Source organism: Gavialis gangeticus, unplaced genomic scaffold, assembly GCF_001723915.1.
Source record: "Gavialis gangeticus isolate Ggan-Ray unplaced genomic scaffold, GavGan_comp1, whole genome shotgun sequence".
Lineage (NCBI taxonomy): Eukaryota > Metazoa > Chordata > Crocodylia > Gavialidae > Gavialis > Gavialis gangeticus.
In genome coordinates, this window is record NW_017729024.1 from 98,423,691 (window position 1) to 98,448,181 (window position 24,491).

The following is a 24,491-nucleotide window of genomic DNA, read 5'->3' on the forward strand; positions in this document are numbered from 1 at the left end:
TCCTCTCCGGGCTTGTACCCACGCAATCACCCTCCTTCAGACAATTAATGGCGCCAGCCCTGTCTCGGGCCTTCACCGGCGCCCACCCTACTTCGGCTCCAACGCTGGCCCCTGCCCTTCTCGGGGCTCCAGGGTGTACTTGCCCTTCTATGGGTGTTATCCGCGCTTCCTGCGCCCCTGGCGCTATTGCCCTGCTGTGGGCTCTGTCCCGCACCCCTGGCGCCCGTGGCTCTCACCGAGCCTGTCCCGCACCCCTGGCTCTCACCGAGCCTGTCCCACGCCCCTGGCTCTCACCAAGCCTGTCCCACGCCCCTGGTGCCCGTGGCTCTCACTGAGCCTGCGCGCCAGCCCTGGTCTCGGGCCTTCACCGGCGCCGGGGCTCAGGTGGCTTGCAGCCGTGCCTGGCCCCCTGACCCTTCTCGGGGTCCTATGCCTTCACTGGGCCGAGTACCGCCCTACCGGGCTGGGGTCTCAATCCCACACACCACACCACACCGGTGCCAAGCCACCGCGCCTTCTCGGCACTGCTCAGTGCCCAAACAGGGCACCCAGGAAACCCCCGGACTACTGGGGATCTCCTGTGAGGCCTCCTCACACCCGTACAGCCTCACCTGGTCCTCCGGTGATGTACATAACTGAACCATAAGCCAACCGGCTGTAACAAAACAATCAGCCTACTGGCTATAGCATAACAATCATCCTACTGGCTATCGCATAAAGTCCAGGCCCTCCTGGCTCTCTGGCCAAAGCCTCCTGGTCAGGCTTCTCTCCACCCTCACCATAAGGCAGCCCTCTCGGTGCTCAGGCTGCCCTGCTTGGCTTAGCTCTCCTGCAGAGCTCTTACCCCTCAGGCTGCCAGAAGGGAACTGCTAGCCAGGCTCCGGCCTGGCTGTTTATAAGGGTCCAGCCCTGCCCCCTTCTGGTCACCTGACCCACCTGGTTGCTCCAGCAACCAGCAGCTGAGCTGCCCTGGTGATTGGCAGCTGTTCTTTACCCTTTTCTAGGCACAAGGTCACGTAGGTGCCTTGTGACAGACATAAGTAAGAACTTCTTTACTGTCTAAGCCCCCAAGGTCTGGAATAGCCTGCCACTGGAGGTGGTTCATGCACCTACACTGAATGCCTTTAAGAGAAATGTGGATGCTTATCTTGCTGGGATCCTATGACCCCAGCTGACTTCCTGCCCCTTGGGCAGGGGGCTGGACTCGATGATCTTCCAAGGTTCCTTCCAGCCCTAATGTCCATGAAATCTATGAAATATCCATGCTGACGAAATTATGGTAGTGCGCTTCGAAATAAAACATGTTTGATGAGATTTAGTTCAAAGCGCCCCACTGCCATTTTTTCAGTGCAGGGATGCACGGCAACGCTGATACACGTGACGTTCAGGTGCTTTGAATTAGTGTGGCTTACTAATTAAAGCAACCAACACTGTGTCCCACAGCACATGTAAAATGCTCTTTAATGTAGTCTATTTTATCTAAGAATATCAAGCCACTGTGCAGGCATTAATGAACTCATCTTTACACACAAATGCACAGACTCCTGTGAGGACGATAATTATTTTCCCAGTATCAATTGGGCAAATGGTTTACAGAGAAGGTAAGAAGGAGAGTTGAGAATGTAACTCAGATGTTCTCAATCTAGGTTCTGTGTTTTAAGAAAATTTTCTGTGTCTTTGTGGTGTTCTAAAGAGCACTGATGAAACATCACAACAAGTCTTTGCTTCAGTAACTGCATTTGACTACCTCTGTATCACAGACATTTCTTTGACGACTTAGTTAAGATTGTCTTGCAAACAAATTTTGACTATTTGTTCAGAAAGGTTCACGTGAGTTATTATTTTAATGGTATCAAACTGTTTCACATACCTCCAATCTTGGCAGTATAGGCAATTCCTACTATGCAGTGTGAGTTGTTTGCAGTGGCTGCCACTTCTCCGGCGCAACGGGTTCCATGCCTGCAGGCAGACAGAATTTTTTTAAGTAAGTAAAATTATCGACCAAAATGCAGATTGGGAGTGTTCAGAGTTTTTGATCTTGCTCATCCTTGAATGTTTAAAATGTATCTGGATGCCTATGCAAGATAGTACTAGATGATCCCTCCCCATAGCTCATGTTAGACACAAAACTATCACATATATGTTTAATCATTTCTTAGACTATTTGCTCTGTCACAGCAGTTTATGAATAAATTCCATCTTTTCCACTAAGGTCTATTTGATAATCATATCATGGCTATCTTTTTAAACTTCTCAGTGCAAATTTTTTTAGCAATATGCAATCCACACAGCATGTTACAAAGACATATTCAACTAATGCATAATCCATAGTGTCAGGTATCATGTCGGTACAGTATACATGTCAAAAAGGAGGCTACCAGGTCTATAAACAGAACTTGGACAAATCTGATTTGACCAGCTTTTTTCCATTTGGTGCAAGACCCAGATAAGAACAGGATTTTGTACTTCATTCTCCTGAAAGAACTGGTAAGCATACAATACAACTAGGACTCTCCTCTCCCCATTGCTTCCATTGCAACTTTTTAGCAAACAATAAATCAGGAAGGCTGTGTCTGAATCACGGTCCTACAGTACCTGCTAAAGTCTACTCTTGGGCTAGGGACAGACATAACACATAAAGAAGCTTAAGTGATAAGAAACTGATTTAAACCTGTAACAGAACAGATATTCAGTGCACATAAACCAGTCTGAAAATAGCTGAAACCAGTTTGAGATAAACCTGGTTGAATGTAGCATCAGACTTAACTGACTGGGGTCAAATGGGTTTATGCAATGTCAGTCCCTGAACCCTTGCTGGTTTAAGATAAACCAGACTCCCCCAGCATCCCAGCATGCTCTTTGGGCTGGGCAGGGCTCTCTGCTCCATAGCAGGGCTGGCCCCTCTCCTCTGCTCCCTGGCTGAAAAGACTGCAGGCAGATCAGGGTATGATCCCTGCCCTACCCCTCACCTTGCTCACTGCTCAAGCAGGGATCCACCCCACTCCTGCCCATCTCCCACAGCACAGCCCCAGCCCCAGCCCCAGCCCCAGCCCCATGGACACTAGGCATGTGGTATGCCAGTTAATGCTGAGTGGTGTCTGTGTGTTCATGTCTCCAATATCACTGAGACAGGCAGGCAGAACAGTGACAGCTTAGGGCTTTTTGGAGCTAATCAAGAGGTCAGCTGGTGAGCTGTTTAAGAAGAGTTGAAGTAATGCAGAGAGGCTATTATTTTGCTGATGGGGTGATAAACACTGGTTTGAGCCCCCCCTCCCCAGCTGGTTTGCCTGTCAGTTTGCTGCAGACCATATAAAAGAGCAGGGAGGGAGATTGAAAAGCTCTGTATCATCAATAGGTGCATGCACTGCACACCCCCACTTACCTCAGAGTGCTAGCAGGGGGATGGGGTCTGGCAACACTCCTGCTCTTGAGCAACGAGTGGGGAAAAGCCTGGGATGGTGCAAGCAGATCTCACTAATCAGAGACCTGACAAGGCCTGGCCATGCTCCTCTCAGATCAGCACTCTGGAAGGAAGGGAGGGCTGCTCTAGTGCCCCCAGCTTCTAGCCTGAGCCACTGCAGGTATGTGCCTGCATGTTTGGGATCTCTGGGCAGTTACAAACTGATTTAGCCTAGCAAGGTTAGACTAACATGCAAAGATTGAAAAATCCAGGCTCAGGCTTTTTGAATGTCTGTCCCTAACCTTGAGGTCACTGAATGGTGACTTTTATATGTAATATATTTTAATGTTGCTTCATTTCATAAGGTTGCTTTCATACATAAACTTTATCTTAATCCTCTGCAGAGTTAAATAAAACAATCAGAGGCCATGTCCAGATGAGTAGCAGCATTTGCTTGCAATAGCACAAACAGCAGTTGCACCAATTAGTGCTATTACTTTGTGCTGCAGTACATTCCCCTGCATGTGCCCTTTGTTGTAAGACAATTGTCCCACTGTGGTCAAACTCCCCATGGCCAGTTTCAGTTTTTGGCCAGGCTCCATGTGCTGTGGGTGGGAAGGGGGAGGTGGTGGGGCTGGAGCACAGGGTGCTCCAGCACATGGCTAGCCGGTAGGCAGCCCCACACTGAGGCATCCTGTGTCACAGCAAGCAGGGGACTGTCCGGGGGCTCCACAGCACATGGAGATGGGGGAGCAGGCACCCCTGGGTTGCCTGCTCCCCCATATCCATGTTTGTCCTGATGTCTTGACACATGCTATTTTTGTGTACTTTGTGTCACGTTTTTTCGGAGGTGTTTTTTGCTACCAGGAAAACCTGGTAGCAAATTTTACCCCTGTGCTGGAAATTTTCAGTGCTACACATGGTTTAATATGTGGTTTGTGGTGCCACAAAGAGGTTTGTGGTGCCAAAAACCAATGTGCCTGCACGTGTGGACATGGCTAGAGTCTCAAAGAGCCAAAAAATGGAACAGATGCACAGAGAGAGAGAGAGAGAGATAAGAGAGAAAACAGGATTTCAGATGAGATTAAGAGTTGGCTTGTTGATAACCTGGGCACATCCAGATGAGCACACACGTGCCTCTTGTCCCATGTCAAACCCCTTTGAGACAGGGTAAGAGGCATGTATGGGAATGAAAAAATGTTCCCTGCACTGCAAACTTGCAGCACGGGGAGAAAATTAGACCCCTATCCAGGGGTCTAAAAAATGTGGAGTTTAAAAAAGTGGGCCAGGGCACAGTCGGCCCCTGTTGTGGGGCCACAGCCCTTGTGTGGGGGCCATAAACCCTACTGGGGGGCTGTAGCCCTTGTGTAGGGGCTGAATCCCCTAGTGGGGGGCCATAACCCCTGTGTGGGGGCCGTAGCCCCTGTGGGAGGGCAGCAAATTATATATTAATGTATTCATGAATTCATGAAACATGTATTTAGAGTTCACTTTATTATTATGATAAGAGACACCGGTAGGCTTCCACATTGCTTTAACATTGTAGATATATCAATAAAACATTGCCCAACTGATCACTGTCTCTGTCTCACTTTCTCTCTCTCTTTATAGTGGTCTTTTGTTTTAATTGTGGAGGAACATGGATTTGGGGGTATTTTACAGAGTGGTCTGGGGACTTTTTTTATCAAGGATTTTTCAGTTTCCAATAGGGAACACCAGAATTCCTGCTAGGGAGGCCAGTGGCAGGACCGTGCCTGCTCAGAGCTGGCACCTTGGACCCAGCTGGCAGTAGCTGACCTCCTGGCCCCATTTGGCCAGGAGGACATGCTTTGATAGTTCAAAGCAGGCCACTACACCCAGAATGTCTTCTGGGCGATAGCTGCTCAGATGGCCAGGCAGGGGGCACACATGGCGGTAGTGCCCCACAGAGGCCAATTCTGCAGCCACAGCCCACTGGCAGCTGGGCCAGAGAGGCAGATGCCTCGACTGGCTGTGCAGTCCCCATCTGGGTCTGGCAGGTGTGCAGCAGGTCACAACCAGGCAGCAGTCTCCACTGCCAGACTGCTGTAATGGGTAAAGGGTGCAGAGTCCAGCTGGCACAAGGGGTAGTGTCCACAGGTACCAATTGGCTGGGCCCCAGAAGCTCCTGAGAGCAAGTAGCCCTCTACAGCACAGGTGCTGGCCCCAGGCTCTAGCTCCGCCTGGCTGCAGATCCACAAGGAGGCAGGCAGCATTATTTTGCCCCAAGTGGCACAAGTCGCTCCACAACAAAGTGCATGCCCAAGCACGTGCACTGAGGCAAAAAGCCCGGGCTCAAATTTTCACCGCTTCTATTTGAGCTGCTGCAAGCGCACATGCTTGCATGTGTGGACACACCCCATGGAGTTATACAGAAACCTGGGGCTTGGAAGCTTTAAAAGTCACGAAAAAATTGGACAGTGGGAGGGATGAGCTTAGGTGCTTATGTACACAGGCCATATTATATAGGTACTATTAGATCTGAAGACACAGGGCATTTAGGTGAAGAATTGATTCTTGGGATCAAGAATGATGTGATGCTACAGACAATGGCCATAGTTCCTGTTTTTCAGACTGAAGTAACCAATTTGACTTCACTAGATTCAGTCCTGATTTATGGGGCAGTAAGAACTAAAGCATGTTTGAAGATGCTTTTCTTACTCAAGATTTATTCCTTTGCGACATTTAGCTGAGCGGAACTGAGACAAAGCAACTAATCTGCTTGGTCAAGAAAGACAGAATGAGTAGACAGGTATGAGATAGTAACAGTGTCAAAAACATGCACATTTCAGTGGTATCACTGTGAAAATCCAGGCCTACTGGTAGCTTTTTGTTACTGTGATTATGCAAATTTATGAATATCTAAAACCTAAGACAAAACTCAGAGCATGTGATATCATTTTCAAGTCTATATTTTAGCATCAATCTATTTGACTACTTTTATTTTCACATTTGAGAATTCGTTCTTTAATATGCTTTCCCATAATTTATATAAAAGTAAAAAGTATCACAAAAATTTCAGTGGACATTTCTACATGAGACATTTACTGCACAGTAACCTAATAACACTGCACAGTAGCATGCCAGTCAAATACCATGCTAATGCACTATTGTGCAGTGTTATTAGGCAAGTGCACAGTAAGTGTCAGAAAAAAAATGTGCTGGCACTACTGTGCAGTAACTGTACTTACTGAGCATTTAGTTAGTACTTCATAAAGCAAGTAGCAAACTAAATGTGCAGTAACTACTGCTCATTAATAAATGTGTAGATATGCCCAGTATGAACCAGTTTGATGTACAAAATCATTGGAGAATTTTAAAACATCTGAAAAACCTCCAGCAATCAAGTGGAATAGCCTAGAACTTTTAAGGAAGTATTGTAAGATAGAAGTAATTAAAATATAATTAGTATACACATGTAAACAAAAGAGCAAAATAAAAAAAAGATAAGACTAGGGAAGAAAACTAGAAGTGGACAAAAAAAATTCATAATAAGTTACAAATTAAGAATTTCAGAGGACATCTTTTAACTTGTCAGTCAAATGACAAACTATATTTGGCTGAAAAAAGCTTCATTGTTAAGCAAGAGACCAACTTAATAAGATAAATGCTGATTAATCAGAATGCTGGATTAAGGTATCAGAATGATGTGCTTCTCAACAAGTCTCCTCTTTATTAATTTGTTCATAAATCAGCCAGATCATAGCATCCCTCTATGCCTAATTTTGAAGCTCATTCCTCATTACTAGTCTAATTTTGAACTTCACTTGAATCAAGCAAATCTACCTTACATTTCACATTCCACATCTCATTCTGAGGTATAATTATTTTGGAAAGTCTTGAGTGATACATGAAAGGAGTTACAGAAACAAAGAGCTTTAAATGTTTGCTGTTTTTCTCTTTTCAAATATTTTCCCAACACTGTTTTATTTCTGTATATCTTTGAAAATCCTCTGGATATCCTTCTGGGGGTGTATTTACCTGAATATAAGATTAGGTTTTTTACCCCAATCAGCATGGGGAAAAAAATATTCCTTGTTTTACAACCACATGCAAGACAATCACATTAAATATGCTATCTATCATTAAACTGCTGCCAAAGCAGCATGTGCTCAGTACAGGAAACCAAATATGAAGTTGATTAAATACAGCCAACACTGACCCTGGCTATAAAACACACGGCCCATTATGGGCCAATGTACAGATAGGAACCTATCACAAAGCTATATTAATGAAGCTCATCTGAATAGGCTCATTGTGCTCCATCCCTGCAGCATCAACCCTTTTTCAAGTCACAGTGAGCCACTAAATTGCATGCATTTCCACTTTCTCTTCACTCTCACAGCTCAGCTGAGCCTTTATTTCTCCTTTCCAATGATTCCTGTTTCTTCACCAGCTTTAAATGTCTAGCAAACATTGTCAAATGGGGATCCAAAAAGTTTACCCAGAATCCCTCTGTCACCCCCTCTTTCAGCCTATCACATATTGGAGAGTGTGGTCCCACTCTCCATGAGATAGAATTGGACCAGGTTGCACTACACCTCATCTGCATATAATTTTTTGGAGGATCCCAAGACTCATTCTAGTCATAAGTTGGGGGCTGATTAGCACACGAATCCTTTGGCAGGGGGTTATCTGGAGTAAACACACATACTGAGCAGTGCTGAGCTCTGGGGCCACCATGCATTGAGAAGGTGTTAACTCTGCTGGAGCCCAGCCTAATGAACAATATGTTAAATTATGAGCCTTTGGGCCTTGGACTAATATCATGCATAGTTTGTATTCTATATAAGCAGGTAGTACAGTGCTGCTTAAAAGTATGTTTCTGGAATACCTGTGCTAAAACTTGCATCAGTTTTTAAAAAAGTAAAATGTATCAATTCATGAATAATTGTTTTCAGATTTTCCCCTCACTTCCATGTGCTCAGCAAGGGCAGGGTTTCATAGTAAGAGGTGGGGGAGGGAATGAAGGGTAAAGAAGAGGGCAAAGAGGCCGCCTGATGCCCCAGATTTATTTTTCCTGCTGTAACAATGGAAAAGGCACAAAATCAAGGCAAACCTCCAAAAATTAGATTCTATACCTGAAAAATTATAACAAACTTACAAATTTTCCATATATAGAATCTAATTACAGGGCAAGCAAGTGTGGTATTTCAACTTGTAGGAAATACATGTATCTTTAGAACTACTTACAAACTTGATTCTAAAACTTTACATTGTTTTTCTCATTTTGATGAGGCTTGGTTAGGTGTCATTTAGATATTTCAATGTTTGGTCATTCAAACACTGAAGCACAGATGGCTATAATCTTAACAATGTAAATTTAATTTACCTAATCACATCACCTTGATGTATCCATTGTATCAGCCCATTATTACCAGCTTTGTTCCTGGCCCAGGTGCAGAGAGGCTTTAATAGGGAGAAAGAGGAGAATGTTTGGAAGGAGCAGCATAGGAGAAGTGAAAAGGCCATAAAAGGATTCCAGTACAGAAAGGAAGACAGGAAACTGGAGAGAAATGTGGAGAAAGTAGATTTCCTAAGAAGGAACAGATCCATTAGCACAAAGTTTGTGAAGTCCAATATAGTTCCTACATAGCTTGCAAGTTTTTCTGGGTTTCCCGCTATCTGTTTGAAATCTATGCTTCTGAACTTGCTGCACATTCTCTACTTCCAGTAGTCAAGAGTTATTGCAAGTGTTCAGTACTTTGGGCAAAGGGTTAAACTACATACGTTTGCTGAATAAAATTGTCATATGAACAGTTTTGATGAACTATACTTACTCCCAAAAGTATTACAGCTCTTGGATAGTCCTGGATCATATGAACTAAACTTACTCTGCTGAATGCTTCAGTAATTTTCACCTATTAGAAGATTCATATTTTTCAAAAGCTTTATTTTTAAATCTTTATTTGAAATCTAACAGACATAAACATTTATATTGTAGGCAGATGTTTATTTTAGACCCAATAATGTTTTGCCAACATAAATGATAATTATGGTACAACTGTATAAGGGAAATTTACATTATTTAAAGTTGTTTCACTCATTTCTAGATGTACAAACATGTATTCTTAACAATCAGCTCTTCAGCGTATGAATTAATCATATTATTTTAAGCTATTTTTCTCCTTTTCATATATTACATTTTATTGACTCATTTTATTTTAATTATTGTTTTGAAAGGACAGACTTTCTAAAGAATCAATATTCCTTCTAATCATCCTTTTTCTACAGAGTTCCAGAAAGTGTTTGAATAATCGGAATTTAGCAACAGACTCTGAATTAGATGACTACATATAGAAAGAGACCCCTAATTCAACAATGCATGCATTCCAGCTTTGGCTAGACAACTTAAATAATGAAACTGATCCCTGAAATGTGGCTATACTTGTTTTAAAAAACTGTAAAAACAATTTTACTTGATCGAATTTATGAAAATTTAAAATTACATATACTGAATGGAGGCAGTACGTTACAATAGTAACTATCTACAGTGAATGCACCAAATAAGCTGACATTTAGTGTAATATTTATGTGAATAAGCATACTGCAAATGGCAACAAACCTTTTATAAGTTGTTTGTATTACACAAGACCACCCACCATAACACTAGCAAGCTTCTAGAATCCCAGAAGTAATTTAGCTTGACTTCTTACAGAGGCCGGTCTTGATGTACTTACAGAAATGAGTTCCCAACCGTTCAAATTACACTATAAAGAGATGCTTAGCTAAAAGGCTTTGCAGTTGTCCTTTGCATTAATGGCAAGATAATGTAGAATAAAAGAATGAAGGAACTATTATTTATTAGGGGTGTGTGAAATGGGCCCTATTTGATTTGGATTCAGCCTCAAATGGGGACAGTGATTTGATTTGTTGATTCAGATCGCTGTCCCCAATTCGATGTGGCCAAATCCAAATCTGAAGATTCCGTTCTGATTCAGAGAATCAGCAATTCAGACACAGACACAGCTTTAAATGTGTTTTCTACATACCTTGAGGTACCAGGCTCAGCTCATGAATGCTGTGATGCTGGGGCAGATGGAACGTCCCACAGAAGTGTGGGGGGGGTCCCACACATGCTTAGTGGTGAACCCGGAAGTGGGCTGAAAGTACTTTCAGTTCACTTCTGGGTTCACTGGGGAGTGCACTGGCTCTCCCCCTCCCCCCCCGCCTCCCCAGCTCAGCAATCAGCTGCGGGGGGACCCCAGGTGCCCCCCCAGACCCAAGAGGTACCAGTTGCTGAGCCAGGAGGGTGCGGGGAGGCACCCCAGTGCACTCTCCAGCAGATCCAGAAGTGGACTGGAAGTGCTTCTGGTCCACTTCTGGGTCTGCTGCCACGTTTCTGTGGGACACTCCATGCACCCCAGCATCACAGCATTCATGAGCCACCTGCGACCATGAGGCATGTAGAAAAAACATTTAAAGCTGTGTCTACGTCTGAATTGCTGAATCTTTCTGAATCTCTTTGATTAGATTCAGAGAGATTAAAGGGTCCTCTGATTTGATTCTGATTCAGAGATTAAGCCACCGAATCGGGCTGAATCTCTGCCAAATTGAATCAGGGACTGAAGCCCTATTATTTATTATATGTTTTTCCCATCTACAATATGGGTATGCTACCTGAAAATAAAAAGAGCATTTTTTTTTTTTTGGTTTGAGAAACTAAAACTTGGGGAAAGTATTCAAAGTTAATATAAGCTCAGCAGCATTCTGTATAAAAGAAGGAAGCTGTCATATTTTCAAATAATCTCTCCTATAAGCTTATAATTGGAGTTAAAATTGTTAAACACTGTACATTATAAGAATCCTGTTTTCTTGATAGGATTTTTTTTTTTTTTTTGCCAAACTAACTGTTTTGGCTTAGATTTTTCATGCCAGGTATCTGTGTCCAGTTGAATTTTTCTTCAACTTCATCGTTATATATTGAATCTAAAATGGAGACAGCCTAAAAGTAACAGCTAATTTGCTGCTTTCTTTTTTCACGTAGAGAAGTTTCTCCGGCTGTCATTAATAACAAGCAGAAATGTGTCAAAAAAAACCCAACAACCCACTCAGGAAGTTCTTAATTAAAATTGGATTTACTGCCTTGAGAACTTGAAATTAAGCTTCAGTTATCACAGCTATGCATTATTTCTCTGTGTTAGTTCACTGGTTACCAGGATAGAGAGCATCGCCACATCTATGCTGAGTAAAATCAGTGGAAGATCAGAAAGCTAATGTATACTTCTACACTGAGGAACACCTCTGTATCCTTAACTCATATATAAGAATGGATAACAGTGTTCTTTCTTCTCTGCCCTCTTCTTACCCACACACATTATTACTGTTCTTTGAAGTCTCTTTCTACTTTAATTAAGTTAGCGGCAACATTTTGCTGATCTGATCCTGTTATGATTTGATATGTTGCACAGGAAGCAGTTAATATGATGATTTTATAGGCATAGGTGATTATCAAAGTTAGGCAAATCTTGTACTCGTATAATGAGCTAACCCAATTACAATTCCAAAGCCAAGAGAGTAAGCTGGAAGTTGTATTTTCAGGATACACACATTATCTCCAGAATTGTTTAGAAGACAAGCCTTCTTTGAACCTACTTTTAAAAACTTTTCTATTATGTGTCCTCTAAACCAGGGGTGCCCAAACTCTGGCCCATGAGCCAAGTCCAGTCCATGGAGCCATAGGCATCTGGCCCCCATGGCACCCCACGGATTAGGAAATTTGGTGGAAGAGGAGCTGTGGCAATAAATATGGCTACCGTCCCCTGCTGCCAAATTCCCAAACTCCAAGCCCCTCACAGCAGGTTGGGGCTAGTTCATGACCCTTCCCCCATCCCACGGCTGGATGAAGCTGGGTCATAACCCTCCACACCTCTCCTCCACCAGGCTGAATGGGGCTAAGCCAGGCACCCTCTCCCCTGCAGCACCCAGTTGGGGCCTGCTCAAGTCCCCTTTCCCCCTCATGAGGGACTGGGTCAAGCCCCTTTTCCCCCATGGGCTACACTATGCTCCCTCATGGGCTGGGTTGGGACTTGGCCATGCATCCTTTCCCTCACAAGGTCAGGCCATGCCCCTTCCCCCTCCCTGTGGGGCTGGGCCATGTACTTTTTCCCCACAGGGCTGGGCCACAGCCCTCCCCTTCCCCTGCAGGGCTAGGTTGAAGCCAGGATGCACACTGCCCCTTCCGTTCCGCTCAATGTGGTCCTGCAGTGACTGCCCCATGTTGGATTGGGACCACCAGTCAGAGGTGGCCTGCAGATAACCTGGGCACTGCCTATCCTTCCCACCAGCCAAAAAGGTTGAGCACCACTGCTTAAAACTACCTAAATAAGATTAATACTCAGTTTCCCAAAAAATATATCTCATAGCAGTTATGACTAATTACTGTATCTTTATCACCTTCAATCTGTGTGCTGATCACATGCCCCTCACAAGAGTCCCCATCAAGTTTTCTGAATCAAAAGGTTTTGATAATTCTTACCAGAGATATCATACCTGAAATTGTCTAGTACTTTATGTTTACACTTTTCACTCTATGACAACCTGTGTTGTCTGTGACAAGTTTCTCTCATAGGCAGACAAAACTCTTGGGGTAGAGACAATATTTTTTATTAGACAATACTAAGTAGTTACAAAAACATTTTTTTGCAAGCTTTCAGGCCCAAATGCTCTTTTTCAGGCAGGCAAGTTTCTTTGAATAGATGTCATATCTTTTATTAGACAAACTGAGTAGTTGGGGGAAAGTTCTTAGCAAGCTTTTGGGTGCAGTCACCCTTCTTCAGGCATAGGGAGTTTTTGCAAAGATTGTACAATTTCTCCCAGGTAGAAAAGAAACTTCATCTTGCACAGGGGAAGTGAGAGATGGTAGGGTTCCCCTGGTTAGAAAAGTCTGTTTATAAAAAAGCTGATCTGTGAGTATGAAAATTAAGTGCAGACAAAGTTTATCTCGTGACATTCAGCCATATGGCCAGAAAAGGTTTATCACTAACCAGACTACTTACTACAGAGATCTCATGCTGTGAGACCCATTCCTGGGATCATTTACACTAGTTTCTGTTTTTAGGTCTGTTTTCTTCCTTCCCTTTCCACTTCCAATTCTAAAAGTACCATTGGGTTGTAGATAGTTACACATTTTTTAAAAACTAGGACACACAGAAGCAAGAGAGCCAAGCAGAACTGCTCATGGACAGGTCTCTTGTTTTAAACATACTAATCAGCTAACTGGATTCTGGGTTACCTTGGGATATCTACTGTCAACTGGTTTACTGAAATGACTACTTCTTGCTTTACAAATGTGATACCTCAAATAGGAAAAGGCTTAATATCACAGCCATGTCAAATTTGGAAATGCCTTCTGGATAACTATTCAGAACTAATCGCTTGGTTTACAGAGATAAATATGTTGTAAAGATCTTTGACGAAAGAAATGTTCACACCACCAATATATGAGAGCTACACAAGTGATCTATAGAAAAATGTTAAAAATGGCAAAAATGTTAAAATCCCTCTCCATGGAATTCACCATACCATAAAAAACTACATTTAAGGTCAGAAAAATTGGAATTCAGAATAACAGCTAAAAAACAATAGTGATTTTTATTCAATAGTCTATTGATATCTTAGAGCTAAGCAACTGCTACAGAATGGTATTTTTGTTCAATTAAAATAAAAAACAAAAAAAATGTACTTCTGAATTATTTAAAAGTATTTTTATTCACTATTCCTATGCATTCAATAAATCAAACTTTTGCACAAAATTAATGTTGGCCAGAAAAAGTGTTACAAATACTCATGTTACAATGTATTTTCATGAATACTCACATCAAAAAAGATCATGTAGCCATTTTGAAAGCTTTTTAAGAGTCTGGAAGTAATCTAGTCAGCCAGCCCCAAAAGCAGAAGGTGAATTAGGTGGCCAATCACTCAGTTCAAGTAATGACTTGGGAATAGTGATCACTCAAAACAACAGTTGCAGTGAATGGTTTGGAAACATTTGATACTTAAGGTTGAGCTAGGTTTGTACCAAGGACTTGTCAAATAATTTCAAATAATGAATCAATATTTGAAAATTAATACCTAGTTAATACTCATTAACTAGGTATTAGCTAGAAAGAAGAGAAGAAAGCTAACTTTGTCAAAATATGTTGTTTGCTATGACTACTTTGTCTAATCCTAGTGGTGAGGAAATGATAAATAAGCACAAATATTTCAAAGGTCCTTACAGCTTCATAGTGAATCTCTCAGCCATTGACATTTTGCTTTTCTAGCCTTCCATGCTCTCAAATAAAAACCAAATGGAGGTAAAAAGTCTCCAAGCTATCAGAGTGTTATCTTTGCTCGATCCCTATTTTCTCTGCCAAAAGATAGCAGAGAGTCTCCTAATATAAGGGCAGTCTTGCAATGAAAACATTAACTTGGGACTTAGAAGACTGAGGTTCAGGTTCCTGCTCTGCTCTAGAATTACATTAGGACCTTGTGCAAGTCAATGTGTCTTCAGTTTTCTGTCTATAAAACTTGGATATGTGACACCCCCCTACCTCCTGTGGTGCTGTAACTGCAGATTAATTAATGTCTATAAAATGTTCAGAACTGAAGGCAGTGACTGCCAAAGAAGTATCTAGGTAAATCAAAAGGAGATTGCCCAGAGATCCAAGTCTGTCAATCATGAGGCAATAAGGCAGCAAAAATAATCCCATCATGTTTCCTATCATTAGGTCTTTCTATGGAGTGAGACATGCAGGCATTTTGGAAACTTCACTTCTGGCAAGGTCTGTCTTTTCTGCCTTATTTAACAATGTGTGTTCTTCAATTTGGCGTCCATTTTTTAAGGTTCATCTACTTCTTGAACAAATGTTTTATCTTGCTTTTTAATATTTTCTCCAACATGGAATAGTTTTCCTTCGTTAAAAGTAAAATGATAAAGAGAGGGAAGCCAAGGTCCAATTTCTACCACTTCAGCTATTGTTTCTTTACTGACCACTAAGTGGGGAAGCTATGTTTCTTTGGAATCGTTTTCTTAGAAGAGCCCAATGATTTATCACAATCTTATGAGGGTGTTCATGGAGTGAACCTAGAAGCCTCTCACAATAGCAGTCTAGACTCTAATAAGCAGTTGCAACATGTCAGATTTGTATCACTATAGCATGGCACTTTTAGTTCTGTGCTGGATAGTGGCACCTGTAAAAGAAGAAAGGGTAAATCTTGTCACTCATTCTTCTCAAGTGCCTGGGATGGATTTTGTACGAGAAGAGCCAGCCTGCTGTTATGAAGAGCAGTTCCATGACAAGTAAATGAGTGAAGATGCTGGAAAAGTTGCAAATAATTCCTTTGTTCTCCAAATTTCAGTAAAGAAGAGAGAATTTAAAGAATAGAGAGGAGAAAACAAAAATCAGAAGAGCAGATTCAATTTAAAACATTCTTCAGTGCCTTCTTGTCTGTGTCTCAGAAGGCAAACTGTGGGTTCCAGACACTCAACATTGATTCAAGACATGCTGTTTCACTTGAAAATTTCTAGAGAATGAGGGGGAAAAGAGTAAAGTCAACTCTCTGACTTTAGAGATAGAGAGCAAAGAGGTTAAAGCTTATCTGGAAAATACTTCTAGATGTATAAAACAAAAAGAGATCTTAAATATTTCAATTCTTTAAGTTGTGATAGAATTATAATAGGTACTGCCTATAAAATGGAGAAACTTAACTATTTCCATGCTGTGTTACATATCTGATGTTTCCAGGTGTTTTATTTGATGTTATACAGCAGTTGCAAGTGCAGACAGTAGCTGAGGGAGTTAATAGGTAGTACCTACTTTTCACAAAAGTAGGGAGTACAAGCCAGCCTAGATATAAATCTCTAAACGTTGCAATACAATCAGCTTTGCACACAAGGCATCAAAGATCATTCCTGTGTATCCCGAGAAGACCTTTTTTTCCTTTCAGACAGGTATGACCTTAGAGAGAATAATTATATTCATGTTCCACAGCTTGCTGGCATTTATGCTCTCATATATTTATTATATTGAGGTCCATATCCTAGAACTGTGAGCCAGTTTCTACTGAAAAAAAGTGAAGGAGCTATTCCTATTAGGGCTGTGCAAAACAGCACCATTTCATTTCAACTTCCATTTCACCAGGACAGTGTTTCATTTCAAGTTTTGTTTAGTTTTGAATCACAGTTCCATTTCATCAAAACTGTTTCACTGTTTTGATGCTGTTTGGACATTTTGCCCATAGGCTATAATGGGGAAATCACAAAACAGCCTATAACTTTGTCATTTTTTGGCAAATTTGGATGAACACAGCAGAGCTGGTAGCTCCTTCTGATTCCATGAAGTCTCCCAAGTTTCATGGAGATAGGTGCAGGGATTTTTGGGAAACAGCACCTCAAAGTCTTTAAAGAAAAACCTGTGTCACTTGTAAGTGCAAAGGCACACGGGAGTGAAAATAGCAGGCATGGTAGCCCCTGCTGAGGCCATAAAGCCTGTCAAGTTTCAAGGATACAGGTGCAGGGGTTTCTGGGAAACTGCACCTCAAGCTGCTGACAAGCAAAACTCATGACGTGTGACTGTGTGTGTGTGTGTTAAGGCGTGCCCTCACCAGTACTGGAGCTTCTACATGACACGGTAGTGTGCCCCAATGAAGACTCCTCCTCCCCTACAGCCTCAGTCTGGTCCTCCACTTTAAATAACAACAGGTACTAATAACTTAGTGAGCAGGACAGTAGCACTAGCAGCATCTCAGGCAACCAAACTGTCACAGAGCCTTTCTTTCCTTTCCTGCAAGAGCTTCTTCTCCAGCAACTGCCAGAGAACTCTCCCTGCCAGCCCCCGGCCCTTGAACTTAGATGTGCCTAGGGCCCTGCGTCCTTCCGGTCAGCTGACTGGGGACTGGAGCTAGGGGCGCTGGTCTAAGGACATGGCACTGACAGACAAAGTTCTTTGGGTCAACTTAATCTGGTATCTTTTAGTAGACCAACTGAATAGCTACAGAAATATATCTTAGCAAGATTTCAGGTTGAAAAACCCCTCATGAGGCTGAGGAAGCACCTGCAGTTGTTGTGTCTGTTGGTCCTGGATGGAAGGAATAGTAAAGAAGCTAGAGGCTGTCATGAAATGCAGGCAAGAAAGTCAGTCAGTTAAAATGGAAATGGAGGCATCAGGGGGTGAGGGACAGGCTGGGGTGGCAGGTGGGGAGAGGAGGGAGGGAGAGGAAGGAGGGAGGATGTGGCAGTGCAGGTAAAGGTGGAAAGGTACTGGAGGAGCCAGATGTCTGGCAGGCTGTAGCCTGTCAGAATGTGGGGGAGGAATAAAATTGAAAGGAATCAAATCAACAAATATAATAAAATAAAAGGAAATAAATAAATTTCTAAATAAAATAAGAAAGCAAAAGGTATTGTAGAATCTCACTTGCTAGGCTAGCAAGTAGGAAATCAACGGTAGTAGCCTTTGTTGTCTAAAGCTGCTGAGCTTCTGGAAGAAGGCTCAATAACTGACCCCAAAGCAGAAAGCAGGCCTGTTCAAACAATGCTGCTTTTTATGTTGCTTTTCCATCCTTGCCCCAGAGTACTGAGATTGGGAGGGATCTCAGGGAAGGATCATAGTCACTGGCCAGCTACAAAGTCAATATCAGAGCAGTCCTTCCCTGCTCCCTCACCTTACTTTGTTTCCCTGCAGGCAAGCCCAGTTTCCACTTTAAAACTCAAACTATATTAAAACTTTGGAAATGTTTTAACTGCCCTTGTTTCATTTTGAGGCTGTTTTAAAGCCTTACATTTCAATTTCACTGTTTTGAGCTCAAAACGAGTTAAAATGAAATAGCCGACAAAATTTTCACAGCCCTAATTTCTATCATGCAGGGCTGTCCAAGTTGTAGCCTGTGGAATGGGAAGTTACCTTGCAGCCCCTGGGCTCCTAAATCAGGTGGCTATTCCTAAATCCAGGCTTCCACTCCCTTCCCCAGCTTCTTCATTCTGACCCATCCCTGAGGGCAACACAGGGCAGTGCAACACTGTCTGCAGGACCCAGGAAATCCATGGCTAGAGAGGGGATGCGGAGGGAGGCTGGGACTTCCACGTGGCATGGGAATGCCAGTGCAGCACAGCACAGTGTGGGAAGGGAAGGTGTACAGCTCATGCACACAGCATTCAGCATGGGGGTAGGCAGCCCCTCCCCATTCAGAAGCTGATATAGTCATGATAAAGTGCATGTAAGAGTTCAAAATCAGGGGGATGATGCACTTCAGGGAAAAGCATCAAGAACCATGAGCTGATGAGTATCAATTTGTCTAAGGTGAGCACTATTGTTAGCACTGTCAGCATTTTTGGGAACAATGGGTATTTGGAAAATTCTGACGATGCCATAATAGTATTGTAAGTGAACAGAATGGAAGCTTGCGGTGGGGGAAGAAGAATCACTTTGTGTCTTGGGGCAAAGCTACTATTTCAGTGTACTTGGTCTTCAAGCCATTCCCTTAATGGGCAGCTGATAAATCTAAATGCTACTAGAGTTTGCCACTACTTTGCAAAGGTATGGGCAATGGTAGGGTCAAAGAGGTGGATGATTAGATCCTAACTTTGTAAGTCCTATATGAGAATACTGTAATGAAGCTACAAGCAGCAGCTTTCCACTGAATACTACCAATAATGCTTCTGAGAAAAATGCAAGTATCTTAATAAATACTCAAGAGTTATCACATTATATAGCTATTGTTTAAATATTTGTTTTTCAAAGCAGAAGACTGTCTTTCTGTTTAAGACAAACCATAGCTAAAAAAATTGTCTTATTACATTTCTCAGAAGACAGTCCATCTTGAAAGAGCAAGAATTCTGTCATTGTTCAAAACCAACAAATCAACATTTACAAAACCTCACTTCTACAGTGGCAATTACATTGGATGAGTCATAATTTAAAGTTTTGTCAAATACCAAGGCTTCTGTTTTCTTTCTAAAAGAAAAGGGGGTCCATTTTGATGGCTGATTAAAAGTAAGAGCAAGAGAGAAATTTAACGTATAACAATATTATGTGAAAGATCTTTTTTTGGCCCCGGGTTCTCTTTGGAATGAGAAATTAATATTACAGATTAAAGATGTGAAAAAATCATGGCAATCTGGGTATCTGTTCTATCATTCTTCCAGGTGCTTAATGCTACAGTTATAACTTAAACATCAGACATGAATCTCATCAGTCAGCACAAATTAATTTGCCTTCTCATTAGAAGATAAAGTTGGTACATGGGACCTAGAACATCTGACCTGAAGGTTAAATAATTCTGAATTCTCTTTTGAATATTCAGAGTAAGGAAATATTCCTTATTTCTTGTAAGGAACACATATGCAGGTAATTTGCAAAGCTCTTTCCATATATCAAATTGGACAAATTGGTCCTCCATTTTGAAGCCCCAAACACAACTAGAAACACTCAAGAATGCCTTTCTTTATCATCCTTTTTTCTTTCATAGTCTGTCAAGTCTTTTAGACTATAAACAATTCTAGAGACCAGAGGGCTTAAAGCCCTTCAGCTTTTCATGTCACTAACACTATATTCCAATCCACTAAGTTGTCACTACTGAGTCTTTTCAGAGAATGAAGTTCAGGAGAAAAGGATTACAGAACATTTCAATGCATATCCATGACAAACATCTCAGGAAATACCATTACCTTAATATTTAAGCACTCTAAACTAGATATTCAAGTCAGGAAAGAGTTTGTATACAAATTGAACAAAACAAATATTTATTGATTTTATCTGGGGAAAAGTTTTCCATCAGGAATAAAACTGAAGACAGGTTTTACAGCCCTTTACAAATCCCACAGTGCACACCACTGTGGTGACAAAGTAGGCAGTCTCAAATTTTTCACAGGACATGGCACTTATTAGACTATTATTAACAACTATCTTATTTCTGATCAACCTCCGCCCTCAGCTACAATTGTATGATGTACCAGGGCCAACTACCTAAATGGCCCACCTGGAAAACTAATACTACCTTTAATGCAAATTGTCAGTTGGAAAGAAAGATGAGCATCGACCACTATGTGACAAACCTAGTCTCCACCAGCTACTAGCAAGGTTTCATGGAACACCAAGAATACACAGAACCCCTTAGAAACTTGTTATTAATAATGTTCTACTTCAGCTGTCTACCACTTCAATTTTATTAGGGGTGTTTGTTGTGGCCATCTTGATCTAAGGACATAGGCAGACAAGGTTCTTTGGGTAGATGAAATATATTTTATTAGACCAACTAAATAGTTGGAAAAAGTGACTTCTATTTCATAGAACTTACTGGATAAAAGGGATGTAAAAGATATACAATTCTCAACCAGATCTTCAGCCAGTATACAGCAGCATTATTTTAGTAAATTTTGACTCCTTCCTTTGAGCAAGATAACATGAAAATACACATGGGCGGCTGGTGCCATCTGAGTCAGGGGGGCATATGCCCCCCCAGCAGCCAGTCAGTGACTGGGGGGTCCCCCCACAGCCGATCTCACCAACCAGGAAGGGGGTCCCCCATGGCCAAATTAAGCGGACTGGGAAGTACCAGTGGCATTTCACCTGGTACCCCCACTCCCTGTCTGGTGCTCCCACCTGGCCCCTCTGCCCATCACTTAAAGTGAGGAGCGCTGCCTGTCAGGGGGTGCACCAGCGCTCTCAGGGAGTGCATGTGCACCCCTGTGCCCCCCCTACACATCGCCACTGAAAATACAGATAAACTAACTCAAATTGGAATGGCTATGAATACCCCCACATGGATGTGGATGGAAAAGTGGCCAAAAGCTAGCATGTAAAACAAACACTTGTTTGCCATGGCTATTTTCAATACTGAGAAGCAGGTGATCCATAGGTTTCTGAAGGCCAAATGATAATTATATTGTCATCACTTAATATCCAGTAATAAATTACCATAATTTTCAAAATTTCCTTGGGGAAGCCATTTTAAACACTTATATTTAGCCAGATTTTATGTGAAAACTGAAATTCTTTTATGTATCATACTTATTCAGTTAAGGTTTTAGACAACTCCCAGGATCTCTGTTGTACAGGAAACCCTTACTATTCACGGGTTTTGCATTCGCTGTTTCAAGTATTCGCAAATGCCAAACCCACATTTTAAATGCACTTTAGACACTTACAGGAGCTCCTCGGGAGCTCCACACTTGTGGCTGCCATGCTCCCACAGCTGCTGCCATGCTCCTGCTGCCACCACCAGAGCTGTGCCTCCCCCACCCCCAGCCGCTGGGGGCACCGTGTTCATGAATACAGTGCCTTATTCATGGATTTCACCATTTGTGGGGATATGAGAATGTACCCCCCGCGAATGGCGAGGGTCACCTGTATTTATCTGTAAATCAGAAAATGGTGATATCATAGGTGTCACAACACGGTAACTCTTCAAAATGGTAATATTATTAAAACAGCAACCATTGGAAATACACTTAGTGAATACTGAGGCAAAATGCATCTTTAGAGGTGTTTACCAAAAAGTCTTTAATGAGCTAGAACATGGTAGAGATATTCTCATTTACCTTTAAACTGCAAATCTATTGAAATTAAAAGCGTGAGTAACAAAGAAAAATGAGATTCAGCCCTTAAAAACGTAGTTTATTAATATAATGTAAAATAATCAATGTGAAGATGTTTCATTGGAAGGAGATATTGAAGAATCAGCAATGAATAGAGCAGCTGTGGAGAACAAATCAAACATGATTATCATGTAAAGTAAAATAGTAATATGGTTTCTTACAACAACAAAAATGATATAATAGTATGGAAACAAATACATAATCATAGTTGTCACTGTTTCACTTAATAGGTTCTTAGATCTTTATGAAAAGAGCAGTGGGAAAATTCAGATTCTCATATTCTACAAAGATGCAACTAAATACAGAACCCCCATTACAGTAAAGACCAATGTTACACAGGTGTGAAGCTGTGATACCACCTCATTAGAATATCAGCTACTGCACTGTAGTTACGTGTGTGTGTGTGTGTGTGTGTGTGTGTGTGTGTGTGTGTGTAAATATACTGCATATGTGAATACATACACACAAATAACAACTTAAAGGTTTCAGATTAATTAGACTCTAGGTCCTTTGTGCAGGAAATTGGATTTTTAGTTCATGTTCACTGGAGAATGTCAGGAGTAAGAAAAATAAAGCCAATGGCTTTAAACCTAGTATACCACTAATATCAGAGTCAAATTCAATGGTTTTCCTCACAGTGCAATGCCTACTTCTACTGCTGTGCAGGAATATAATAATTCTTCCCTGATACCCCCTGGGCCAAAGAATCATAGAATCAATAAGTCAGAAGGGACCTAGACAGATCATCGAGTCTGATCCCATGCCATGGGTAAGAATGAGCACAGGGGGTGGGAGGGGTCATAAGCCCCCAGACAGGTGCCTATGTCTCCTCTTGAAGATTTCCAGGGAAGGTGAGAGCACCACCTCTCTGGGAAGCCTATTCCAGGCTCTGGCCACCCTTATAGTGAAGTAGTTCTTCCTAATATCTAACCTAAACCTATCCTCCCTCAGCTTGTGGCCATTGTTCCTGGTGACTCCAAGGGGGGCCCTCGTGCACAGACCTTCCCCAAGTCCCTGCTGCTGGCCCCTGATAAGGTTGCAGGCAGCCACAAGATCCCCCCTCAGTCTCCTCTTGCGGAGACTGAAGAGATTCAGGTCCCTCAGACTCTTCTCATAGGGCTGGCCACGGAGGCCCTCAACCATATGAGTGGCCCTCCCTGGACCCTCTCCAGGTTCTCCACGTCCCTCTTGAAGTGCGGCACCCAGAACTGGACTCAGTACTCCAGCTGCGGCCTGACCAGCGCCGCACAGAGGGGGAGCAAGACCTCTCTGGCCCTGTTAGTGATGCCCCTGTTGATGCATGACAGGGTGCGGTTGGCTCTGCCTATTGCTTCGTTGCACTGGCGACTCATTCATCCTGGAGTCAGTCATGACTTCAAGATCCCTCTCTGCCTCTGTGCTGCCGAGAGGGTCAGCCCCTAACCTATAACCGTAACGCTGGTTCCCTCTCCCCAGGTGCAGCACTCTGCACTTGTCCTTGTTGAACCGCATCCTGTTCAGACCCGCCCACTTCTTTAACCTATCCAGGTCTGCCTGGATGCGGTCCCTGCCTGCCGGTGTATTCACTTCACCCTGTTCAAGTTTGCTGATGACACCAAGCTGTGGGGTACTCTCCACATCCTCGTCCAGGTCACTAATGAAGATGTTAAAACAACACCGGCCCAAGGACCGAGCCCTGGGGGACACCGCTGCCCATACCCTTCCAGGTTGACATTGACCCATCCACCACCACCCTCTGGGTGCGCCCCTGGAGCCAGTTTGCCACCCATGTGACAGGGTAGGAAACAGCTCTGGTTATTACATATATGAAACTCAGCCATGTAAGCAGCAAATCTCCTCTTCTCCCAATCCCCAACTTGCTTGAGCAGCTGTGGATAGGATGGGAGTCACAAAATATGGAGGATCATATAATTATATGCTTGGAAAGATTGTTCCTTGATTCCCTCTTTTAATGTGTAGCCAACAGAAAAGACTGGCATAAATGCAATAAGAAAGTATTTCTTATGCCAGGCCTTAGCAATATTTTGCAGTGGGGGGCTGCTTTAACTGAACTTAGATCTAACAGCAGGCTGCTTCAACACATCCCACAATGCTGCTGCCACAACCAGAGCCACAATCACCGCTCCTCCCTCCATCACAGTGCTGCTGCCACCGCTTCTGTCTAAAGCCTCTGTCCCACAAACACCTCAGAAACCCCCCAGCTCTGAGGGCTAGAAAAAATGGCTCCATGGGCCACATATTGACAACCCCTGTAATATATATAGTTATCCTTTCACCTTCCCCCACTCCAAATCTGCAGAGACACGACAGTTCTGTTACATTCATGATACACAGCAAAGAGCATAAATACAGGCCCCAATTCTAATCTCCTGAACATGGAATAGTGTTTAAATTGGGAATTACTAACAGTCTACTACATTAAACAACTTAATGAGAGAAAAAGATAGACAGAACAAGATAAGCATGTAATTTACACAACACAGATCATTGTAATGATTG

The 24,491-nt window shown here is 42.5% G+C and overlaps 1 protein-coding gene across 2 annotated transcripts in view; it reads right to left on the reverse strand.

Moving 5' to 3' along the window:
• Positions 1–24,491, reverse strand: part of PCSK5 (proprotein convertase subtilisin/kexin type 5) — a 461,635-nt gene that overhangs the window by 291,678 nt on the left and 145,466 nt on the right. For both annotated transcript variants that reach the window (XM_019517436.1, XM_019517437.1), the window contains exon 6: positions 1,871–1,959. In XM_019517436.1, coding sequence (XP_019372981.1) covers positions 1,871–1,959 — 89 coding nt within the window. The remainder of the gene's footprint in view (positions 1–1,870; positions 1,960–24,491) is intronic.